The following is a 21,596-nucleotide window of genomic DNA, read 5'->3' as shown; positions in this document are numbered from 1 at the left end:
ATTCTAAATTTGACCATCATCTAGTCACGTGATTCTGTCCTTGTTGAGTCCAAAAATGACTTCAGCACTCGTCATTGGCATCATTCGGACTCCGACGGCCTTATTCACGCACCAAACATCATGGACCACCGTAAAATGGTAGCGGATACCAACCCATGACAGTGCGAGATCATTATCCATATGACACACAAGATAAGAGCCGTATTCTGCAGCCAAGTTGACAGGCGTAGTGAGTATTCTGTCACCAATCGTACAGACTCAAGGACAGGCACCGGGCAGGATTATCAAATACCCCCATTCCATGCCGGCCAACATCCAGACGCCACCCCCGTCATGCAAAACGTCGTCAGACTCACTGAGTCAAGACGTTGGGAAGAATCCGATCTGATGACTTGACGTCTTCGTCCGGGTGGCAGGGCAGGTTCTGATGCTGGTCCAAGCCAGGAGAAAGCCGGATGCCCTTTTAAACATGGCAGTCAGGGTAAAATAAAAGGGTTGAATGACGACCGGTGCTAAAACATGACTGCTATGGAGCATGGGCAATGCGTTTTCGTTTACCCTCGAGGCGCTCGATCAATAATACTTTGTATTTGGTCTAAGACCCTGCTTCTGGTCGTTATTCTGATAAACACATCGTCAGTTCATGATATTCAAAACAAAGAAAAGGGGCCTACCAAAAGCTCCCCAAAACTTCTGACGAGATTGGTTTCATATTCGCAATATGCAATCTCGAAAGGACCCATATTTTGAAAAGTTGTCGCAACATCAAAATCGGTCCAGACAACCCTCTCACCACGAACAACAAGCATGTTCTTCGGATAAATGTCACGGTGGTGCACGAAGGCATTATGGATCTCTTGTATACCCTCTACCGCAGAGCGAAAAAGACTCTGGGAATAATTCACACAATTCAGCCTTTCCGAATCTGGCAGGTACTCGAGAAGAATGGCCCTTGGTTGGTATTTATCGCCAACAAATCGTTCAAGCGGTGGTTGAAAAGCGGATGGATCCAGTCGATCGATATAGCCGTAAAATGCGGGAACAAAGCCACGGTCGCATACACCAAACTTATGGAGATTTTTATAGGCGTTTAATTCGCAGCGGAATCGATTTAAGTCTCGGCCTCTCTTCGTGTATCCTGGGTCGCCGTTATCATGGAACTGACAAGTCAGCGCTGTTCTGCGGGCGCAAAAATCGCACTTACGAGTTTCATAGCACACGTATTTCCATATAGTCCTATTTCGTATACCGTAGAGGCATCTGAGCGGTTGATCTCTCTTTTGATGTCAATATCGAACGGCTCCAAGTCCAAAATGTAACCAATTTGAGAACACATGGTCGCTGCGCAGGCCGATTTAGAATGAGAAGCGATGGATGAGGTTGAATCACACCCCTTGAATTATGTAACATCAGTCATCGATCATGTGATCTAAATATCATGTGATAGACCAACCCCGCAATTCCAGACCTCAACCATGGTTCCATTGCCATTTTCTTACGAACATGCAGATTGGATTTACAGATAAGAGATGGCAACTCAAACGCTACTGCACTACCTTTCTGTCGGTCTCCCAAGAATCCCGACCCAAGGAACTACTTCTAGTCCAAACACTACTAATCCCCAGTACGATGCGGGCGATATTGCTCAGATCGAGCCGTGGCCTGAGTTCAGCTATCCTTCCGTCATTGCCCGATACGGACAGCTATTACATTCGAAATTGATCCGCGCGGAGCCTTTCACATCTCCACCAGCCCCGATAAAAGATGAACCCACTTTTCATCTTCGCTTCGCTGATCTTGTTATGAGCCGGGTTAGGCGGGCCCTTCGAGCTGGTTTCCAAGAGCTTGCCCCCGAGCTACGAGCCCGACAGCTCTCCGCAATCACAATAGACGGAGGGGGATCTGCAAGGATCATTGATCAGTTCCGACCAGATGTCGCGTTTATTGTAGTCGACGCTAGCCTCTCCACTGGTGTCAATCGTGCCCCTGGGGATTTGAAGGTTTCGTGGAAATGGGAATCATCAATGCAGTTTTCGCAGAACTTGGCAGACCGGCGAGAATATAAGCAAGTTTTGGCACAAGTGAACTTTTATATGGACCAGCACAATGCTCGGCACGGGTTTATTCTAACCAATTCTGAGCTTGTTGCCGTCAAACGACTGGATAGAGACGGCCACCTGGCCGTCGCTAGGCCTGTCTTATGGACAAGCGGCGGGACTGGACAGCTTTCAGTATTACTAGGACTATGGTACCTTGGAATGCTAGCCGCCGAAGATAATCACTGGGCTCTGAGTTAGGGAAACAAAGAAATGAAACTAAACCCATATCGCATATACCGAAAACTGTATGGTTTAATGATCATTGGAAATACCAAAAATGCCCTGTGATCTCTTCGACCGTATGGAACACGTAGTGCGCGCACTTAATCGCAATCTAAAAATAGTCTAACTGACGAAAGCTGAAAGAAAGGCAGCCTATCAAAAGCTAATAACTGAACAGTACTCTCTAAAGCCCCAGCTTTGTATTTCATCTTCAGCTTTTCGTACATCATCGCTGCATGACCTTTTTGGTCGGCACCCACTGCTAGAATTGGTCTTGCGCTTTCCAGGCCGGGAGGCCTTTTTTGCTTCAAGGTTGCGCTTGGCCTCGATTATATCTTCATAGCTCATAACTTTAGCGTTGCCTACCTTGCGTGCTGGTTTCGAAGTTCGACTTCGTTTTTCATTGTTCTGTGCCAACAGCCGCTCGTTGTCATTACGAAGTGCACGGTCCGCGAATGCTTTCTCCGCTGCATGGGCAAGATGGTTGACGAGAAGCTTAGAATCTTCGTCCCACCCACGAGCTTCTTTCTGCATCTTACGACACAGCAATTTTAGACCGTCGGCCGTGATGGGTGTTCGTGGTGTTTGTAGCAGCTCTTTACCGTCAGAGTAACGGGCCAGTTCAACAACATTGCTTCCGGTGGGGTAACTGGCACCTGGAGGTGGCTGAATGTCCTTCAACACCCGGTTAGGGTTCCAAGGAAATAATCCACTCTTAGACCAACCGGCGTTGATGTTCCGGGGCGTCACGGCAGCATTTCGTGCCCGGCTATAGAGGGAAGTGAAATGCTCCAATCGCACAGCATTAGCTCCACCCCGATAGAAGAGCTCTACTTGTTCCCGATATGCGGTCTTCAATGCACTGAATACTCCCACATCACACGGCTGAAGCTTATGCGAAGTATGCGATGGAAGTCGACAGGGAATGATGTTATTTGCAAGACAAAACTTCAAGACCTCGAGGGACTCGTGGGCAGCAAACCCGTCGCTGATCAAAAGGCGCGGCCGGCTACCAGCACGAGCCTTGGTCTGAGGGTCAAAGACATGCTGGATCCAGTACAGGTTGATAGAGCTGTCTGTGTATCCGTTCTTTGAGCAGGCAAAATGCCATCCGGGAGTGGGGTAAGTGGTCCAGTTGCTACGATGAGTAGAGGCAGGCCAAACGACTAGGGGATTCAGAGACCTACCATCTGCAGACAGGCACTCAATGGCGGTAACCATTTTCCGTTTTACAGCAGCGCCACGGTATCTACACATCTCCTCCCGCCCTACTAACACCTTGAGCGCGCCCAAAACACTCAGAAGGACGCCTGTCTCATCCATGTTATAAACATTCTCAGCGAGGATCGCCGGATTGTCCAGCTCCGTCTTAATGACGCGAAACCAATCTTGCACCTTGTCATAAATGTTGTGGTCATGCCTCTTCCAGTCTATTGCTTTCAGTGTCCTCGATGTCAGCTCCGGGTGACGTTTGTAGAAGGCTTGTGGCCAGTTCTTTCCTGGAGGTCGAGTGTCTTCATTGGCGACTGGGATTGGCATATCTGATGGGCGTCGGCGAGCGATCTCCCACGCCAGAGCACGTAAGAATTTGACCGGGAGGGGATAACCATTTTTCGATAACCGTAGAACGTATTCCAGCAATGACATTTCTTCCTGTGGAGTGAGGTATTGCTGGTCCAAGGCTCGCTCCTTTTTAGAAATCCTACCTTGGTCACGATCCCGTAACGTGGAGATTGGAATACCGCTAGACTTCGACAGGGCGGAGTAGTTTTAAGGCTGTCCAGACTGTTCGTTGAGGGCGAGTACAGTTGCTGCTGGGTCGTTATAGTCGGTCATAGGATTTAGCGCGTGTTGTGTAACAGGAAAATGTAAAGCTTGCTCTGGAGGTGGGCAACACGACTGACCCCGAGGGGCACGTGGCCAGGAATCTCTAAAATTAGAATTCCATACATTACATGTTCAGTACGCTTTGTATGTAATGAGCTGTACAAAACAATCCTTAATAAGCAGACCATGTACCCTAAGACTTTCATGTGTGAACAAACAATAAAATTATTTCAGATGTGGACAGTGTATAGAGTATATAATTCTAGTGGATATTGATCGGAGGGATCCATTTACCGTGAATTATAAGCTTAATTTCGTAAACAATGGCTGGTTGGGGACCATGGAAGCTTAGCACAATTTGCCACAGAAACCTTGTTAGGGAAGGGAAGGTAATTTGCGATGAAATATGCCAACAGACCAACGTAATTTTGGTTGAAAGTTGAACAGTGTATACTGGATATTATTAAATCATATTTCTAGTTGAGCTTAACAGTCTGACACCAGTTGGTCGACTATGCTGGCGTTGTCTTCCAAAGTACCTCAATCTTGAGCGGGTTCGAGGGGACACGGTTGCGGTGGGACGCACGTTAGTACACTCATATATTGGAATGGCTCACATACATTTTGAGCCATTTGCACCATAATTTGGATACGTTACCATCAAAAACACGTATTATATACGTCTCCATCGGTAATTCCATTAAATTTCTTATAGTATACCAGTGTATACCAGTGAGCTAGCAGTAAGCTAGATACACTATTTAAATCATGATGCCTTTGGAATTCGTCATAAAAATATCCGATTCTTACGGTTGTTAAGATATGAAGTTGTAAATTATCGGACTTAGTATGGTGTTTTGGGGTGATCTGCTCAGTCGTGAGCTAGTTACAGTCAATATCCTAAGTCACGCTTAGGCCTTTCTCGGCTTTTAGTGCAAGTTTTCCACTAGGGGGCACTGAAAAGTGCGAAGCATAGCGGTATATCTGATAGGCGTGAAGTGCTATTGTATAGAAATAATATAGGGTTTTCTAGTACAGAATACGCAGCACTTCCCACTAAAATATTAATACAAAAAGCGTGGAGATGTACCATGACCACAACTTGCCTAATCTTTATGTATCTTCTCTACGCCTAAATATCCTCATGAACGGGACAGGGTATGGCCAGTATTACCCAGCAATGACTTTTCGCCTGTCAGATATCTGCTTATATACTCGACTAGCGGCAAGCCTTCATAAATGGTTAGCGATTTGGTAAAGATTTGCTAAGAGCTTGCCTACCGCAATACCTTTGAACGAACCGTCCTCCAATGCTTTTTGCGCTTCTCGCTGTATAATTCCTGGCAGTCGACGAAGGCCGTGTGAGGCTAGTCGTCGAAAAATGAGCGTGCATAGGGACCCTATAGATCTATCCTCGAATCGTTGATATGTACATCTGCGAAAACCAAATGATGTGTCCGAAAAGGTCAGAGGTTTTTTTGGATATATTACTAGGCGCCCGTTAAACTGACGAGAGCACCGAGGACACGTTCGGAGATAAGCTGAAGAGAGGCGGTTCCTCCCTCCTCGCCGCCTCTCACGCCTTGAAGCCCGTAAGAGAACTAATCTGGCCATAGTAGATTGAATGTTACAGCACATATCCAGGTGAACCGTGTTTTATCAGTCAACAGTTGTTTAACATCCATTTACGATCCCACCTCCCCCTTCCTTCTTCTAGTCTCCGAAATAGGCATACCTGATTTAGCATGTGTAGTGAATTTCATGATAGCGTGCTAGATTTTACTACAGATCCTATTAACGTGTGGTTTGCCAGAGTTGACCGTCATTCAATTGACGCGCCTTTGCAGTCAAATGAGACAAATCCGTCTCAATTAGAACGGCTTCCAAAAATGGAACTGACAGAGAATTAGTGGCTTTGAAGGCCTATTGAGTTCATTCACCCCGGAACATTCTAATAAAAGCCCTGCCTTAAGCCAGATTGTAGCTCCGTTGGCACAAAGCTCCGACTTTCTAGGTGGATACCCAACTAATTCCAACGCCTGCTTCGATAGAGTAATTCCGAGCTCCCCCCGGTGAGGTTGATTTACTAAAATTGGATCGACTCGCGTATGTTTAGCGAATGGGCCACTTCAGTCCGCATACAGCATGCTGCATATCATATGAATCATTATCCGACCCTGCGAACCGTTGGAGTTATAAGCTTACGATTACGTTTTCTACTCTCTTGGCAGTAATATTCTGCCACAAGAGCAGAAGCCTATTCATTAGTTCCCACGGTCGCAGCTCAGGTACATAAGAGCCACAACATCATCTTATAGAGCCCACATAAATCTGTTAAGGAATTTACATCAGAAAGCGGGTAAATCTTGGTGATAAAGTAGGACCATGATACGGATATTTAGACCATGTTGGGGCGGTCAGCTTCACTTATGCTGTCTCCTAAACAGGCGCCTACGGTACGAATTTTCGCGAGGGCCGCTGCTCTTAACTAATTCTACCTTCTCAAGAGTGTCACACGCATATTTTAGGATTCAGTTATGAACACCTAAACTGCGTGCAAGCTCTAATTTTGATTTAAAAATGGAGTCGAAAGGAGTCATGAGGTGCTTATAGCATTTGAGTAATATATTCGCGATTCAACGGAGTTTTGAGAGCCGAAGTGTCGGTATCGCAACCCGGCTGACTAGAGTTACATATCGATTACCGTATAGTTAAGGATGTGATGAAACAGCCTAGTCCAAACCGATCTAGGAAGCCTTACAGCGTACCGTACCGAGCTACTCAAGGTCATGTGGAAGTCTCCATAAATATGGCACACCACCTGCCTCATGCTGTCTCCGAGGAAAACGAAACTATTTTCCTGCCCGTCAATATCGCACAACTTTCCCCTAGCTTGTCGAAACCCCTACTACCAACACCATCTGAAGTAGAGAGGAATCCATTCTAGCCCTAAAATTTAAGAGCCTTGGAAATGCCGCCATCAGGAGACACGCACATCTACGAGCATTTTTTATACCTCTCTCAGCCCGGTCAAATTTTCAAGATTTCCAATCTCCCCAATACATGTACACCTTACTGCCTCGGTAGGATACCTAGTCAGATATTCTCTGACACCTGCCTGGAAAAAACGCAAGCTCAAGAGCTTTTGATGAAAATACCTCTGGATAAGAAGCTGCAAAAGAACATTCAGTGTTGCCCTGTATGACGACTCCAAGATTTTCATTATAAAATCGAGCTAAGAATAGAATTGCTTCCATGTGATTTACAGTGGGATTATAATAAGCCCGTGGACGAGAAGTACCGAGAGCAAGCTGGATCCGTGAATGAACCTCGCGTCAGATACGCACGAACATTGATCTCAATTCCATATCTTGGAGAAAAATTTGACAATTGGCTGATAGGAATCTGATACCCTACCACCTGATTCAAATATCGAACACTGGTCACGGTCTTATCAACTGGCCAGTGCATTGCCAATGCTCGTACAATGTTCATTGGGCGTCGAGGCTGCCTGTATCAAGGGACTCGATGCGATATCCTTGAATTATGATCCTTCAGTACAGGACGCTCGAAATTAGGTCCAACAGTATTTTAGCAAAAAATTATGCGTGTTGTTCTGGGGCTTTTAGTACGTTGATTTGGTCCCATGAACCAGCTCAACTCTAAGGCATTTTGTCTAAATACATTATTTGGGATTTGCCTTGCAGAAATTAACAATATCTATAATTACCAAGCCTCTTTCAACTCACAAAAAAATGCCTTTGCCGACCCGGGAGCACATCCTAAAGTCCGTGAGACCTAGGGCTATCCTGTGGCCCCTAAACACGATCATTGTATTGAGAGCTTTTTCTTGGGGTATGAGCAGTCTGGGATAATTGGAACATATGATTATAAAGGACTCGGTGTATAAGCATTGTCAAATGCCTTACAAAAGAAGTGAGATGAAGGGTTTTAGGGAACATGGATATTCGTTGTGCGTGAGGCGTTGCCCTGAAACGAACGTAGTGAGAGAAAGGCTTACCTTCATGGGCAGGGAGTACCCGTGTCCAAAAACCTTTCGTTATGATTGTTGATATTAGCCAAAATCTTGTTTTTCATTCGTCGCTTTTTTTTTGCCCTTTTTTTCATTCGTTCCCTCTCTTTCCACGCTCTCTTCTCATTGCTCTCCTGCAAGTATCAGACTGTGAGTGCTCATATGCCGCCGCCTATTCGCTATTCTGTGCTTGCATGCTTTTGCTACGCACTTCTATAAAGTCTCCTTCTGATTGGACTTACCACCCGTGTAACATTCGTGTTCCACTACACATATCAATCTAATGGACAGCTGGAGGAAAGCGGGGTTAGGCAGCAATGCGTCAAAATTTTATTCTCTAAATATGGAGCAACATCTGCGGTCTCCAGAACAAACCCCTTATTTTGGCTCACCCATCCGTGTTCAAGGTCTGCCAGCTTCGATTACATTTTCGCTTCTTCCATTACGCTTCCCAATGAAAAAGAAAAAGAGCAGGCCTTTGTCCTCCTCTAAGTTGGAGTATAGAGAGTCTTGCCCTGAGGAATCCAACCCTCCATCCCTGGAGGCACAAACTACGGAGGACCAAGAGACCATTCTCGGGCTCATTGCGAGGTGAGAAATAGCTAGCTCATCTACTCCGACTTCAGTACAAATAAGGCCAGATCTTTAACATAGCATAGCTTGCATCTCAATTCTGACTACAGCGATTTGGCCATTATTTGCAAGGACAAGATTCTCTCGGCCCATAGGCTTGTTGTTTGCCCTAGATCAAAATACTTTCAAAATGCTTGTTACGGCGGGTTCAAGGTATTTTAAGGTCTATCTGTTACCATCCACTGAACCTAAGACTGAGACTCGGTGATGACTTGCAGGAAGCCGAACATCCGATTTGTCTGAACGAAAAAGATCCGGTCCTTATTGAAAAAGTGCTGGAATTCCTATATACAGGAAATTACAGCGCTCCCCGGCCTACACATACCTTGGATATTACACAGGCCGATCCTGGATACGTACCTGAGATGGATAGGCCGCCCGCAGAGGAACTATCGCCGGGGCCCCAACCAGAAAATGATGTCATTGATGAAGTTGAGGTCCTTTCAGACGAGCACTTGAATGGAACAGTTATGAGAAGCCCAGGGAACGCGCCAGAGACACTTGCGCATGGCCCACGGACGAATGGGAACTCAGCTCCAATTGATAAAGTCCCACCAAAATATGGAATCGAGGAAGGGGATAATGGGGACATTACAGACCCTCCGGTCGATTCGTTACTTGACTGTCATCCATGTTACTTCCACGTGCGCATGTATGGTGAAGCAGACTACTTTATGATCGACGACCTGAAAAGCAAAGCAGAGGTACATTTCTGCGCATCATTCATGAGTTCCCCTGAAAGGGAGTCCTTTGCAGAGACCATCGAGGAATTGTATTCGACACGAGCCAATTACCACGAGCTGAGGCAAGTGGCGATCGAAATGATAGTTGGTAATCTGCCGAATCTGCGAAACGGACACACGTCGATAATTACTTCAGAACTGATGAAGTCAATTCCCGATTTCACATACGATTTGTTTCAAGCCACCCTAGATAAGTATGTGCGAGAGCCGTCCGAAATAGAACGAAATGATTCTCAAGTGAAGTTTGATTACTGGAGTCCCTCAAACAAGTACTAGTTTGCCTTTTGGGTTTTGTGATATACTGTGTTATATATTTTTCCTATCCCAAATCGACAAGATAATCAGGTTTCATGTCAATAAATCCACATTGTTTCACCTGGACTTTCACATCTTTGCAGGGCTTACATCGTGCGTCAGCGCGCGTCACCAGTACCTTCGTGCGCAGGGAATACCTTTGTTAGAAGAAACCTTATCTAGTTATAATTTTTGCATTAGTCAAACTCTTGTTCTCATTCCTCGCTCTTCGCCTGCCTTGGTTCTCATTCACTCTCTGTTATTTTCATGCTCTCTTCTCAATGCTCTTCTGCATCGATTGCGCTTTGTCAAATTACATAAAAGATCGAACTCATGTTGAGAGATGCCAATGCCTAGGGCATGCTGGTGGCTCTCGCTTTCAATCCTGATAACTTTGAACTCCGAATTCTTCTCTTTAACGTGTTCGGGGTCATGCGTAGTTGAATTCATCAGCTAGGTAATCAAGGTGGCATTAAAAAGGATAAAGTAGGGCAACATGTAAATTACAAACCTGAATATTGAGCTGTCTTTGGGATGCCTGCCTGTCGTGAGATAACAATATCTTTCATGGAGAAGGTATTGTTCTTCAGAAGACCCGTTCGTTCTTGATTCGCAACTGGCAGAGCATTGGAGATTGTTACCCCGTGATAGCTGGGGGGATTTGCTACTTCAGAGCGCTCCTTCGGAGCGCCCACGGGATGAGTAATAAGGACCGCCATCCCGATGAGGATGTTAAGGGAGGAGTTGAGTGGTGTAGAACGAGAGGATGGCAGTAGAACGTAAGCTACCATCATGGGATCTGATGATTGCTTAGCGCCAAAGTACGTTCTCCCCCTCCCTTTATTTAATCAAACGACGTGGCATTGGTCGTCTTTGATGTGAGGGCCTGTCAATCAGGTAGAAGAAACCAAGTCAGATTACTTCAGAGACTGTTTCTTGAGGTGGTCGATACCTCATGGCTCAATTTATGTACAGTCTCTTCTCCAGAACAGCAAGGACGGATAAACGTCAGAATGAGAGATGACCAACTGACGAGGTCACGCATGTAGAGTTCCCTCTGGTGAAGCCTATCGGAAGGCTGACGATCCGCTGCCTGGCGTCCCGACAGGACCCTGAGGCCATCACACAGCCTTAGGCATCAACATGGGAATGTCATAACACAAAAACCGCAGCCGTACATAAAAATGAAGAAATCTAAAAACACGAATCAGGAGTAGATCAGATATATGCATTTCAGCTCGAAGTTAAGTTCCTTCCTCTCGGAGATTGGCTTCGCTTATTGCTTCTTTTTTGGTACCATTCTATCAAGACAGTCACTGCTATCTTTGTAGTTCTATTTTTATTCCTCGTATCGACCCCCTATGAGTGACTGTGGTTTTTAGACCGCCTGGTTTGGTTTTTAAACCACTAGGGTCTTATGACTGTGGTTTTTAAACCACCGTGGTCTAAATACTCCCTGGGCTGGTTTTTAAACTACTAGGGTCTTATTACTGTGGTTTTTAAACCACCGTGGTCTAAATACCTCCTGATCTGGTTTTTGAACCACTAGGGTCTTATCACCGTGATTTTTAAACATTTTTTAAAAATATAAAGCGTGGGTATATGCTGCTTCAAAAAGACCTGATGTTCATGTCTATCTGTAACCCGAGATCTGCTTTAGGATTGCGAATATCACTTTATCACTTTATCATTAACAATAAGCTCACCCTCATACTAGCCGCGTTTTGTAATATGCTCAAATTTTCAAGTATTTTGGCACCAGATGTCCATCTGTGCAGCTGCTCCTACGTTATCCGGTCATCTTGGAAAATCTATGCATCAACTTTCGGAAGTTAGCGTGAAAGTCAAAGGATCAAACAGATTCATGCTAAAGTCTCTTGTCTTCGACACTGTTAGAATCGCAAGAAACATCCTTTAGCCGTAAGTCTGGCTTGTGAGGTTAGTAAAATTTGTCGCTAGCTTGCTTGTAGCTACCGTTTCAGCTTGTTTATATTTCAGCTTGTTTATACCCTCGGTCTCGCGCTCTGGTTAGGATGTTCCGGCTTACCCCATCTATCCCAGATACCCCTCCTCGCATACGGGCTTACGTCAGACAGGTTGATAAAGATGTCAATACAAAATAATATATTTCAATCTTTACGTACAACAAATAGAAATTCGAAAGTGCACAGTGCGCTCCAAACTACGTCTCCTGATAGATAAAGCTCTCTATTTTATAAACCTCGATCCAGCCGTCGGCAGGTACTGCCGCGCCCGACAGTCGAAGAGGACAAGGTGAACTGCCTGCGATGGTGCATTGCCTTTCCTTACGCCAGACTCTCTAGTAAGTGTACTGTGTGAACCCGGCATAGGTGGCCACTCTTCAACTGGAAGCGGGTGGCCAGGCTGATACTTGCCTTTGGGCTCTCAGAGGCACGTGACAACGGACAAAATGTAAGGCCAAGGCCCACTGGGCCTGTATTATCTGGAACTTTGGGCTAATTTTGGAATGATCAAGCCAGGCAAGTCAGCTTTTGTCTACCAGTTGCAATGCGAGCCCGGGTCGGTTATGGGTTCGCTGGATATTTTTGGTTGCGCGGATTCTGAGGAAGGCAAAGCGGGGATCACGAACAGCATATAAAACGCACCGCCTTAGTTGCAAGAGTAGATGTTGAGCGCGATCGATAGTGCACCTGAATTGGCTGATCATGCGCATACGAAGAACAAAACATTTCCTTCTTGACCAGTACGCCCTAAAACGCATCCTGGGTCTCATTCATTCGAGGCTAATGAAAACAATTGGAGCAACATATGTGCTTTTCAAACGAAGGCAAGGCTCTGTCTCCTTCCTGCTGTATTTCATCGCTCTGATGGTCACCGCGAAGCCATATTTGGCCGGGCTAGCTAGTTTATTTCGGAACTATCTTAGTGAGCTCCCCCACTGGCACCAGCTAACTTCCATCCATACTTACCGCCAACAGCGTCCACTGTCCACATTCAGTCCTCAAATGAAATGCACGACATGCTTACATCGTGGATTTCTTCCCGTGGGTTGGAGAGCACGGCAAGGTCCTTCCTGGCTAAAGTGGATACCGCACCGGGGGCTACGATGAACGACACAGATAAAAAGCTGCTGAAACTGTTGCCTCACCAGGGGTCGTTTTATTTTTGGGTATAAGGGCCAATTGCTATTCTACGAGGCTAGGCAGGAAGACTACCGCTACTTCGATCAGGAGAAGATCACATTAACTTCACTGGGGCGGTCATCCTACATCCTGAAGGATTTTCTCCAGGAATGTCGTTCCGAGTATCTGAATAAAATCAGAGATAAGATCACCATATTCGGTCATCGTGGCGTTCAGTGGAAACGGGATCGGGTCAAAGAGGCTCGGCCCTTGTCAACCGTGATTCTCCGCGAGAGTGAAAAGGCACCCCTGGTAGCAGATATGAAAGACTTCCTCAATGCACGAACCAGAAGATGGTATGCACAACGGTCCATCCCGTATCGGCGAGGCTACTTACTGCATGGGCCCCCCGGCACGGGCAAGTCTAGTTTTAGTCTCTCCGTAGCGGGGGAACTGGGCTTGGACATTTACACTGTAAGTATTCCCGCCGTGGACGACCAGTCGCTCAAATCTCTATTTCAAGAACTTCCAGCGAATTGTGTCGTCTTACTCGAGGACATCGATGCCGTAGACTCGGCACATTCTCGAGATTCAATGGCTGCTACGCCTGCTTCCGGGCAGGAGTTGTCGACAGTGACAAAGGGAGTGAGTCTCTCTGGGCTTTTGAACGTCCTTGATGGCGTGGCCTCTCAGGAGGATCGAATTTTAATCATGACCACGAATCATGTCAGTGCATTAGACGCAGCACTCATTCGGCCAGGACGTGTCGATAGAACGGTCCGGTTCCAGCTCGTCGACCAGGACGTTGCCATGCAGATCTTTCATTACATGTTTGCCCAGCAAGGGGATGCGTCAAATCAAGACCCTCACAGTCAGCCTAGACTAGGCGTTGAAAGTCAGGCCAGGGAGTTTGCTCGGAAGATTCCGGAAGGAAGGTACAGCCCAGCTCAGGTGATGTCCTATCTGCTCCAACATAGAAACGCACCAGATGTCGCACTAAGCAATCTCGAAAGATGGGTGGAGAGTACCAATGGACCAATAGCCCCCGTCCAGAGACGCTCAGTATCAGCACCGTAGCCTTGGGCAAAAGTCCAGCGTAAACTGGGATAAGATGATAGCATGTCATATAGTCAAATCTCAGACTAGGTCTAATACTGATTGTTCTCTAATAGTGGTAGATTAGAGACTATCTTTCCTCAATTGAATAATTCATATAAATTAGAATATGGGCAACTAGAGCCTGGTGCCTAGAGCCAGTCGTCGAAGCCGAGCGGATAACACATCAAGAAAAGCTAACAGTTGTTATCTGGGTAAGCTCAAGGTTCATAACATAGCGCTGTACAATCTGTGAGGGTATGGAAGAAAGGGCAGCGATTCCAGGGCCGAGTTCGGACACTCGATCTTCTCAAAATAGAAATCAAAGTGCAGTGTTGTTATTTCTACCATTAAAGAGAACTTAGCACCAGGAGTGTGGCTAAAAATTGGTCTTGTAACAAAATCTAGCGGATAAGTATCTAGGCAACGAATGCCCTCAGTAAGGATAATATGCGATTGACTCATTTCCAGTTTTCAAGTCTTAGCATGGGTCCGATATCGACCAAGTCTATTAGGCACCAATAACATCCAGATCCAGCTGCCTGTTCTTGCCTCTCACGACATGCAGAAGCGCAAGTAAAGCCATGACATGGCCCAAAATAATGACCAGTATTGTGCTTCGCTCTGGACATGCCAACTGAACACTTTGAAACGGGCCTGGTGGACCAAGAATGGTCGAACGAACAACAGAGTGCTCATTCCATACTAAAACTTGATACAGATTGTATAGTTTCCAGGGTTGACTTTCTAGGTTCGGTTCATGTCCGTACTGCTCCGTAGCCCATTGCTCGTAATCTTTTTGTGACTGGCGACCTAAATCCTCTTGAGCATGTACAGGAGACATCGATAACTATTTGGCTGATCAGTTTGCATGTAACTTATATTCTGTTCTGGGTATTTCTGTACCTACAGCGCGCTTGTAATGTGTTCGAAAGGTAGAGAAGGTTGCTGAGAGGAGCTGCCTAGCAAATTAAGGCGCCTTTCTGTGAGATTGTACACTCGATGATAATTTAGTATGCCTCTCCGAGAGGAGCCTACGGAATTCTTTTGTCCAATCAAGTACGTCAAATATCGTACAGAATTCTGTTCCTACTATATAAAATTAGACCTTTATATCAAAGCGGATTTCCATGCTTATGAAGCTCACCTGTATTGAGTGGGGTGTCGGCCGCAGGAATGGTAATATCATGTTTATATTACTTCGTTCTTTTGTGACAATTCAGGTGGGGCAGCTAGCATCCTTGTCCCGTATTTTAAGCTAGCCAGCAAACATAACGCTATAATGCAGTCAACATTACTATACAAGTAACTCCACGGAAAAAAGGATTTCACACGAAGCATAATTAAGATTGGCAACGCTCACAACCAAACCAGATGACGAACACTGTTTAGAATTTTAGACATCGTCACACCTGATTTGGCGCTGAACAGTGAACGTGCCTGAAATATAGTACGATCAAGATCAGCACCTCGCTAGCCCCTTCATCAAGATGCCTTGAAACTTTCTGATCCGGAAAACCACATATATGCGAATTGAATATCACATACTTACGTTCTCAATAATCCAGAGTTAGGACAATTTCACCTCTTGCCCATATACCCACATCATATGTTGAAGACTAGCGAGGTGGTAGCGCCTACTCGTTGCATTTCGGTCAATGGGAAGGGACTACCCGCCCCCCTCGGCTGGAATTTCGTATCATTACGTCTACGAATGCTACTTTTTATGCTATTGTCTATGTCGATTTTCCCTCAGCTCAAGCGTTTATTACCTCTTGAATAGAAATGTATAGTATTATGTTCGATACGTACCTAGATTAGTTCTATTTCTTCCAAGTAGCTCTTTCGACTTTTAGTGTTTCCTTTGAGTGGACACTAGCTGCCGGTTTTGAGAAATTGGCGATATACTGTATCGACCTCTTTTCAGCATGAAAGTAGACTCTTTATCTGACTATACTTCTTGTCGAAGACCGCTTTTAGAAGCAATCTCGGTTCATAAGACATAAAATGAACGATCCAACATCATTAGAGTTGGCCCTCTCCTCAAAGGTCTATTATTCCCGTATTATTCAATAATTGCAGTCCAAGCTATGCTCTCTCATCATGCGAGGGCTGCCCCTCGGAAGGCCTCAATGCTATGATACTAGAAGGGAGTAATTGACGTGAGTTGGAAGTATCACTGGTTTCCTCCATATTTCGTACAGGATCTTCCCATCTATGCGAGTAAGGCGTCCAGTGATTAAGACAACATTTCTCTACAAGACGAATCCGATTGAAAATAATGCTCTATCTGTAATAGATCACTTCGATGTCACAAAAGCGCAAACTGTTCATTCCATATGATGATTGCGACTCAACAATATTTTTGCCTTTCATATGATTTGCTATGTTTATCTTGCGCGAGGATAGTCGGCTGGAAAAGTGAGCTTCTCGATAGGATTGAAGCCAGATCGCGACAGATCACTCGAGAAGCGACCGTACGCACGGTTTCGTACTGCGAAACACCCAACATCAAGTGGTTGTGGTAGATGCAAGGAATGCGAAGCCACGTAGAGCTTTATACTGCTAATTTCGGAGCAAATTCGATCCAATTGAGGTGTAGGTGGCTATCGCGCCCGTCAAAGGTCATCTGCTGGTGTAGCTAGATACTGCTGATCTGCTGCCTTCTCGTCCCTTGATAGCCGTCCTTTCCTTAAATTTGTTCCAGGCAAATGCCACCGCTCTCGTGGTAGCTGTATCCCCGCCAACCGGAAATCTGCTGAAAGATATCTGCGCCCACTTCCAATGGGCTGTGAAGCCTGAACTCTTCGTTTGGGTTTTCTCCAAAATTGCTGCAAATTCAAGATTTTGACTATGAAACATGGCTTTGAGTTAGAGCGTTGGAAACAAAAGCTCTCTGTTCTTTGGACGGACAGAAATTGGAGGCATGCAACAGTTGGAAGGGAGGATCATTTGCAACGTGAACAATAAGATATCCGTCTTGCCAAGTAAGGCAGATTGCCCATATATTTTCCGCCAAACTCATGCCGCGGTGGTGGCCAAATCCGTGGAGTCTATTTGTACCCGTTTGAGAACATTCCCAAATGCTGTTGCCTTTGATATTGATAAGATTAGCAAGAGAACTACGAGCCCCATTCACCGATTCGGCCAACAACACAAGAGGTATATGATCCATGCTATCTCGCACAATTTGCGCACAACCGACAGGGGAGTTCTGGCCTGGAGATGATTGTAGGCATTCGTCACTGCGCTGCGCTGATTTTTGTGACTGGCAGCCCGGCCTTTCATATTCATGGGCGTAATCTCCCATGTCTCCAAGATTAGGCATACAAGGCTACTGAACTCACCCTTGCCCAAGATCCTCCCTCTTAGTTGATAATTGATGGATGATGAGTATCGGTAATGCAAGCGAAAAATGGTCCTTACTTATCTAGGGCGGCTAAGAGCATCTTCGGGTCTCCATGATAACCTGACCATGCTAGGATGGGCCGCGCTGTCCTTAACACGAGTCCGAGAATTGTCGCAGTGACACCATGTCTGACATTCGCTTGGTTATTTGCCCCCTGGTGAGGGTAGTCTGATTTACTGGAAATATCTGCTCTTATATTGAGGGTTCGGTAGAGGATTGAGTCGACTTGGCTGAACATGTCATGCCTGAACCACACAAAGATCGATATAATACGACGATGTAATACGATGTTGAACGAGATACCAGGCAAACCTCTGGTGACGAAAGGACAAGATGAAGTTGCTTGCGAAAATAGGTAGAGAGATTGGAGCAGAAAGCCACTGAGCCACACGGGGTTGGAAAAAACCAATAGGCAGTATGCTGATTCAACCAGTGAGCAAGTGCGAGCCAAATTTGGATGCCAGTACTGTATGTCCGTAACACTGGCTTACAATACGGTATAATCGTGACATCACCGTGACAAATTGTCGTAACACCTTTCGTAACAGATGGACTAGCTCGGTCACATGAAGTACCTAGGACTGAACTTCAGAAACAAAGTTCGTACGCAACGGTAGGTACGCAACGGTAGGTAAACCTCAATACTAGTACAATAGCTCAATAATATAATTATATGTGAAAAGAGAATTAGATATTCTGGACCACTGTAACGAGGGGAAAAAGTTTATTCTATGCGGGTTGGCGCGTGATTGCGCAGCCACCTCCGATCAACACGATGTATTATTGATCTAAAAGTAGAAATCATTCGACTGGAGAGGCAGTGGATTTACATGGTAAAATATTGTTAATTGTGTTGCAGGTATCTTGCGGCATACCTCCGATAAAACCCTTCATTACTGCAAGGAATTCGTAGTTGTTCGTAGTTGGACCATAAGAACACGAGAAATAAGATTAAGGCACTGTAGCAGACTTCAGTACTGTAGAGACTCTACTTGTGAGCGAAAGCGTAGATGTGAACCACAAGAATTGGAAAGCCGAGACCTCCTTGCATTTAGCAGGAAGATATGGTTACACTGACGTGGCTCAGATGATAATTGAAGTCGACAAGGTTGATATTAACCTGAAAAACGCAAATGATGAGACTCCTCTCTTCTTAGCGGCTTACTATGGGCAAACCTCTGTGGTTAAGCTATTGATAAACAGCAGGGACGTTGATATCAATGCAAAGGCAACGAACGACTTCACGCCTTTGTCGGTGGCGGCCTATCAGGGTCATCGAGAAGTGGTTAAATTGTTACTTGCCGTACCGAATATCAAGGTTGCGGAGGTAACCTTTCTGGCGATATCGCCCTCTCCCTGGCAGAACGCCGTGGGTGGGATGATATAGTACAGTTGTTGCTACAATATGATTGATAACTTTGAGCGCGATAGGAGAAATTTTCAATTTTGCTACAATATCTTAGAACTCAAACGACAACATTTATAGCGTATATACAAGAGCTTCCTGGGGGGTTGAGTCTTCTTGTAGGCCATCTTGGCCGAAGAAAGCATTTGGAGTTGCTCTGAAACTGCCCATTAAAATTGCGAAATTTGGAAATGCTGAGCTTTCCGGCCACAGCAATCATGCCGTGGAAGCATTGCAATCTAAGAATGCAGAATTTTACTATATTAAATTGGTGGACCGTGGCACATCTCATAGAGAGATTTACCTCAGGAAAGTCAGCGAGGACGGTAAGTGACAGTGGCGTCCGTTGTCACATTCCATTTTGGGAACGAGAAAGTGGTCTTTCAACCCCTAATCACATAATGCACCGATACCAAATATGAATAGAGCGTAAATTACTTGTCCCAATAAGCAATGTAATGATAAGAATGCGACGGAATTGCTAAGGGAACTGCCGCTCGATCTCCACAACTCTGACATCAGAGAAGAGCATTTTCAAAGCCTCAAGACAGATCCAGAAAATGTGTCTGCTTAATTTGCCTTCTGAATTACTCCTCGTCGTTGCAGATTTCCTGGAGGCCGAAGGAAACATTAACTCATGGGCTCAAACCAACCACTATACTTACTCTCTACTAAATCCGTACTTATATCGACGCAATTCGCTGCGCTCTGGAAGTTCAGCTCTATTATGGGCAGCCCGACAAGGTATCGAGGCGACAGCTCGAATGTGTTTGTCTGAAAGAGCAAATGTTGGGGCGATCGATGGCGTCGCCAGAACACCGTTGTCTCACGCTGCCGGGAACGGCCACGACCGGGTGGTGAGCCTGTTAATAGCAAATGGAAGGGTGGATATCGATGCAAAGGACGACTTCAACATCACACCGTTATCAGAAGCTGCGTTCGGTGGCCACGAAGGGGTGGTGAGGCTGTTACTAGCGACTGGGAAGGTGGATGTCAACGCAAAAGACTCGGAAGGCTGGAGTCCGTTGACTTGCGCTGCCCGAAAGGGTCACGAGGAAGTGGTGAGGCTATTGCTAGCGACTGAGGGGGTGAACATCGACGCAAAGGACTCGGAAGGCCGCAGTCCATTGTCTCACGCTGCCCGTAAGGGCCACGCGGGAGTGGTGAGGCTGTTACTAGCGACTGAGGGGGTCAACGTCGACGCAAAGGACTCGGAAGGTCGCAGTCCATTGTTTCGCGCTGCCCGGAAGGGCCACGAGGAAGTGGTGAGGCTGTTACTAGCGACTGGAAGGGTGGATGTCAACGCAAAAGACTCGGAAGGTTGCAGACCATTGTCTTACGCTGCCCGGAAGGGCCACGAGGAAGTGGTGAGGCTATTGCTAGCGACTGAGGGGGTGAACATCGACGCAAAGGACTCGGAAGGCCGTAGTCCATTGTCTCACGCTGCCCGGAAGGGCCACGCGGGAGTGGTGAGGCTGTTACTAGCGACTGAGGGGGTCAACGTCGACGCAAAGGACTCGGAAGGTTGCAGTCCACTGTCTCGCGCTGCCCGGAAGGGCCACGAGGAAGTGGTGAGGCTGTTACTAGCGACTGGATGGGTGAGACGGCTACGCGCCGTTATCGGGAGCTTCCTTGAGTGGATATGAGGCGGTGGTGAAGCTTTTACCTGCGACCGGAAGGGTAGATATCAAATCTAGAGACTCTAGCTGCCGGACACCCTTGTTATAGGGAGGGAGGGAGGGCTATACGAGTTGGTGAAGCTGATGTTGGCGACCAGGCGAGTGGAGGCCAACCTACAGAACTCCGTCGTGAGTGGGGATAACGAAGTTGTCTCTTGCGACTAAGCGGGAGGGACGATCTGCGAGATGCTTCTGAGCGAGAGTGATGTGCTTAAGTTAGTAACTGTTCCTGACGTCGCTATACGCGGTCGCTTGAACCCGAATTCTATACGAGATCTCAGGACAGAGCTTCGTGAAATCCAAGATTAGGCCTACCCCTGGCACTGACCACCCTAAGCTATGCTTAGTTTCCGGCCAAATCGTCAACGGCTGAAATGTCCCGTTCTGCCGAAGAAATAGAATCCTCATTAGTTTGTTAAACAAAGTGCTGACTCAACTCACCATTCTAATGAAAAAAATATACATCTGTGTTTCCGGATTTGGAGAGCAATACCAGTCGGTACTGTACTATAGGCCTCATTACCGTGCGTTCCTAATCTTGAGAACGTTAGATCATTATCTCTGCACGAGCCCGATTTCTAAACAGGTGTTTGTTCTAAGCTTGAAATAATTTGTTCTCATAGCAACTTTCCGGCACTCCTGCGATTCAATCCGTCCCTAATGAGGTAGCATGGCTTAGTCCTGGCCTGAGCTCTAACCTGCGGTTATTTAAAACCAAACTACATATCAAGATTGGCAAACTGGCAGATTTTCACATGTGTGTTACGGGACGTGGAGACAGAATACCCTACGGAAGACAATAGGGCCTTATAGTTGTACCGGAGAGAGCGGTCTACTATCTTTTGAGATGCCACACTTGATGTACGTATAAGTTACCGTGCCGAAGTATCGCAGAGATATTTTCTTCAGTAACCAGGAAATATTCATCACCCTCAGCAGTAAGTTCGGAAAGTTCATCGGACGCTCAACTTGCCATCTGCTCTTTACTACGGCCGTATCGTTATAAAAAGGAGTCTAATGATCCTGGCTGCGACAACAGCGAACCTTGATCAC

The 21,596-nt window shown here is 46.2% G+C and overlaps 6 protein-coding genes across 6 annotated transcripts; 4 read left to right on the top strand and 2 right to left on the bottom strand.

Annotated features, from left to right (window-relative positions):
* Positions 1-573: 573 nt before the first annotated feature.
* On the bottom strand, positions 574-1,336 carry N7473_011056 (uncharacterized protein; the record flags this gene model as incomplete). The annotated part of the gene is made up of 3 exons (XM_057156995.1): positions 574-621; positions 675-1,160; positions 1,205-1,336. 3 exons carry the CDS (start codon positions 1,334-1,336, stop codon positions 574-576), a joined length of 666 nt encoding a protein of 221 aa, XP_057004289.1.
* A 193-nt stretch (positions 1,337-1,529) lies between these two features.
* Positions 1,530-2,297, top strand: N7473_011055 (uncharacterized protein; the record flags this gene model as incomplete). The annotated part of the gene is made up of 1 exon (XM_057156994.1): positions 1,530-2,297. One exon carries the CDS (start codon positions 1,530-1,532, stop codon positions 2,295-2,297), a length of 768 nt encoding a protein of 255 aa, XP_057004288.1.
* A 180-nt stretch (positions 2,298-2,477) lies between these two features.
* N7473_011054 (uncharacterized protein) lies at positions 2,478-3,968 on the bottom strand (the record flags this gene model as incomplete). The annotated part of the gene is made up of 1 exon (XM_057156993.1): positions 2,478-3,968. One exon carries the CDS (start codon positions 3,966-3,968, stop codon positions 2,478-2,480), a length of 1,491 nt encoding a protein of 496 aa, XP_057004287.1.
* A 4,499-nt stretch (positions 3,969-8,467) lies between these two features.
* Positions 8,468-9,946, top strand: N7473_011053 (uncharacterized protein). Its single transcript, XM_057156992.1, has 3 exons — positions 8,468-8,772; positions 8,841-8,967; positions 9,033-9,946. The coding sequence occupies exons 1-3, from the start codon at positions 8,525-8,527 to the stop codon at positions 9,831-9,833; spliced, it is 1,176 nt and encodes a 391-aa protein (XP_057004286.1). The 5' UTR covers positions 8,468-8,524; the 3' UTR covers positions 9,834-9,946.
* Positions 9,947-12,843: 2,897 nt separating this feature from the next.
* On the top strand, positions 12,844-14,032 carry N7473_011052 (mitochondrial chaperone BCS1; the record flags this gene model as incomplete). The annotated part of the gene is made up of 2 exons (XM_057156991.1): positions 12,844-12,986; positions 13,036-14,032. The coding sequence occupies 2 exons, from the start codon at positions 12,844-12,846 to the stop codon at positions 14,030-14,032; spliced, it is 1,140 nt and encodes a 379-aa protein (XP_057004285.1).
* A 5,392-nt stretch (positions 14,033-19,424) lies between these two features.
* N7473_011051 (ankyrin repeat domain-containing protein) lies at positions 19,425-20,510 on the top strand (the record flags this gene model as incomplete). The annotated part of the gene is made up of 1 exon (XM_057156990.1): positions 19,425-20,510. One exon carries the CDS (start codon positions 19,425-19,427, stop codon positions 20,508-20,510), a length of 1,086 nt encoding a protein of 361 aa, XP_057004284.1.
* Positions 20,511-21,596: the final 1,086 nt, after the last annotated feature.

This window comes from Penicillium subrubescens, assembly GCF_028828155.1.
Source record: "Penicillium subrubescens strain IBT 31985 chromosome Unknown utg000008l_segment0_segment0, whole genome shotgun sequence".
NCBI classification, from domain to species: domain Eukaryota; kingdom Fungi; phylum Ascomycota; class Eurotiomycetes; order Eurotiales; family Aspergillaceae; genus Penicillium; species Penicillium subrubescens.
Note: the sequence above shows the minus strand (reverse complement) of the source record. Positions and strands in the feature narration are given on the sequence as shown.